Source organism: Cryptotermes secundus, unplaced genomic scaffold, assembly GCF_002891405.2.
Source record: "Cryptotermes secundus unplaced genomic scaffold, Csec_1.0 scaffold2023, whole genome shotgun sequence".
In the NCBI taxonomy this organism is placed as follows: domain Eukaryota; kingdom Metazoa; phylum Arthropoda; class Insecta; order Blattodea; family Kalotermitidae; genus Cryptotermes; species Cryptotermes secundus.
In genome coordinates this window covers 265,132-268,170 of record NW_019727445.1, presented here as the reverse complement: position 1 = coordinate 268,170, position 3,039 = coordinate 265,132, and the positions used below count along the sequence as shown (strand labels likewise).

Genomic DNA, 3,039 nt, shown 5'->3' with positions numbered 1-3,039 from the left:
GAACTGCTCGCCGTCAACACTCGTGAGTCGCCTAGGACGTTCTACAGAAGCCAATTTGTGGAGAATATGAAACCCCTTCTCTCTCTCTTTTAATCTGCTCGTCTCTCAGTTAACGAGCTACTGTAGAAGCTCATAAGAAGAGCTCGCCCACCAGTTATTAACATTCAGCGCAATTGCCGGACGTGAAAAGTATGGGAACTAAAGGAGGTGGATGAGATAATCTTGCGAGCTGTGAATGTGGGACAGTCCCCAAGCTAACAGAAGACAAAATGAACTGCTGTAACATTTTAAAGACTGAATTTATTCTACATAATACGAGTATATAAGGATTCAGTCCGTACCTCACAGGAAACACATTACGTCTCCGCTACAAAGCCCAACCGGCTAATGCTGTTTAGGGAAACAGTCGCTGTTTATTGTGAGAACCATACGGAACACAAAAATAATATAGAGATTCAGTTCGTACCTCAGAGGAAACACATTACGTCTCCGCTACAAAGCCCAACCGGTTAATGCTGTTTAGGGAAACAGTAACTGTTTATTGTGATAACCATACGGAACACAAATACACTCTGTGGGCAGAATGCAGAGTTTTAGGGTGATCAAGTGGGTGGTACATAGAGTAACCGATTGGCTTTAAAAGGTTAATTCCTTCTCGAATTCTTTTCTTTGATATCTTATTACGAGAGTAATTTACAATTATTAAGGTTGCTCAAAAATGATTGACAGTCCCTCCATAACTCCGGAAAAGTAGCAGTGTCGATTGCGAGCCGGCGTATGTGGGAAGACATGCTATAGTGTCGCCTATGGCCACAAGATGACGTTACTATTGCGCACAGGTCGAGCAGTGCTGCGTCATTCGTGGCGGTGTGCAGGTGCAGTCGTGGACAACGCTCAGACAACATGGAAGCAGACAATCAACGGTGGACTGTGTAGTTTCTCTGGAGGGAAGGAGTGGCTGCTTCACACATTCACACGAGGTCAGCAGCCGAGACTCCAGAAAAGAAACGCCAGTCCATGGGGGGGGGGAAGCACGCTGGGATCCCTCGTCCGAAGAAGTGACGACCGGGACTATTCGTCCGGAAGCAAATGGCGACTGTATTCTGGGATCAGGAGGGGATCCTTCTGTTGGATTGGCTGCCCCCCAGTACGACCTTCGACAGTGATCGGTACTGCAATTCACGGCGCCAACTGCGCCGACGCATTCAGCAACGCCGCCACGGAAAATGGGGGCGCGGCGTTCTTTTCAAACAAGACAATGCGCGGCCACATGGCAGTCGGCAGACCTTTGCCACCCTGGGTGCTCTAGGGTACACCGTGCTGCCTCATCCGCCATACTCGTCCGATCTTGCCCCTAGCGACTACGCTCTATTCGATGAAACGAAAGACGTCATGCGAGGTAAGACGTTCTCCTCCAGCGACGAGCTTCAGGCAGTTGTCCAGCAGTGGTGCCGGGATACCCCTAAAGAATGGTTTGCTGTGTAAATACGGAAACTGCCGGCACGAGGGCAAAGGTGCACAGACATTGGCGGGGAATGGCTCTAATATAATCTGTATGTATTTTGTTCCAATAAGTGGTTACTGTGAAGAAAATACTTTTAGTGTCAATCATTTTTGAACGCCCCTGGTACTTCCTCCTTACCATTTTTACGTTTGTGGACAGTAATAAAAATTAAACATGATTTTTTTGTGATTTATTCTGCAGAGCTATCGGGTACCTGGAAACAATAACGTGGAATGGTAAGATGTGAATAACGAATTGAAAAATATGTAGAAGGAAGTGGTAGTGGCCTGATCAAGGCACCATAATGGCATTTTACCCATACGACTGAGGAAAACCATGAAAATCGTCAGAATAGTCGGTATCTCAGCCGAGATTCAAAACGATTATTTCCCGAACACATGTCTAGGCCTGCCTGTCCGTAACGCGAATGAACAGATTCCTTTCATGAACACCCAGGCTACTGAGCACTGCCCAAGTCCTGGACAACTTCGTGTCCGAAACTGATTTAATAGTCCGTCCACTTGATATGCCCTCTTCCCGAATTTATACCAAGTTCCTTGCCTCTAAGCGTTCAGAAAATTGGACCGAAATAAGCAACACTTTCTGAAGGCACTAACATAGGTCTGGCTGTTTCCAGCTCTCGGGTACTTACTTCAGAATCAACAGAATATCCACATTAATAAACATTTGATATTTAGTCGCTTAATTAGCCTACTGCATTAACTTACTACTTTAAGAGTATGCTCTACACCGTCACAATGGAAATCTATTTCTTTTATAATTTGTGAGGAGTTTTTAATGTTTCAAATGCTTCAGTATAAAACTTTAAAGTTGCAACCACTGCCAAGAAAGTGGACAGTCTATTAGATTAGGTAGTATAGAACTGCATAATGAGAAGCTTCATAACTTGTACGTTCTCCAAGTATAATTAGAATGATCAAGTCGAGGAGGATGAGGTGGGCGGGGCATGTAGCACGAATGGTGGAGAAGAGGAATGCATATAGGATATTGGTGGGAAAGCCAGATAGAAAGAGACCATTGGGAAGACCATGGCGTAGGTGAGTGAACAATATTAAAATGGATCTTAGAGAGATACGACGGGATAGTGTGAACTGGATTGATCTGGCTCAGGATAGGGACCAGTGGAGGGCTCTTGTGAACACGGTAATGAACCTTCGGGTTCCATAAAATGCTGGGAAGTTTTCGAGTAGCTGCACAATTGGCGGCTTCTGAAGAAGGGCTCAGCTCCATGAGTGAGTGAGCGTGGAAGCAGGAAGTACTTCACTAACTGCAAATTCTTTACGGCACATTATAGCCAATAAAACTCATTTAGAACGCGTAACGTAATGTCGTAAGCTTTCATTAAGTTTCACGTCCGTACCTGCACCTTCACGACCTCCCGTAATGGATGGGAACAGTGTAGACTATAAAGGGCAGTGTTGATATTCAGTTAATCTTGAGATAGCGGTCTGAGTTTGTCCGTTGCCTCGGCAACCAAGCAATTTCCATTTCATCCAACAAATAAATATAGACGC

General features: G+C 45.2%; 1 protein-coding gene across 1 annotated transcript; it reads left to right on the top strand.

Moving 5' to 3' along the window:
- Positions 1 to 1,089: 1,089 nt before the first annotated feature.
- Positions 1,090 to 1,485, top strand: LOC111864890 (histone-lysine N-methyltransferase SETMAR-like). Its single transcript, XM_023852482.1, has one exon. It carries the CDS (start codon positions 1,090 to 1,092, stop codon positions 1,483 to 1,485), a length of 396 nt encoding a protein of 131 aa, XP_023708250.1.
- Positions 1,486 to 3,039: the final 1,554 nt, after the last annotated feature.

What these genes read in the sequence shown, in the direction of transcription:
- LOC111864890 (XM_023852482.1), top strand. Translation starts at nt 1,090, where the DNA reads ATGGCGACTGTATTCTGGGATCAGGAGGGGATCCTTCTGTTGGATTGG.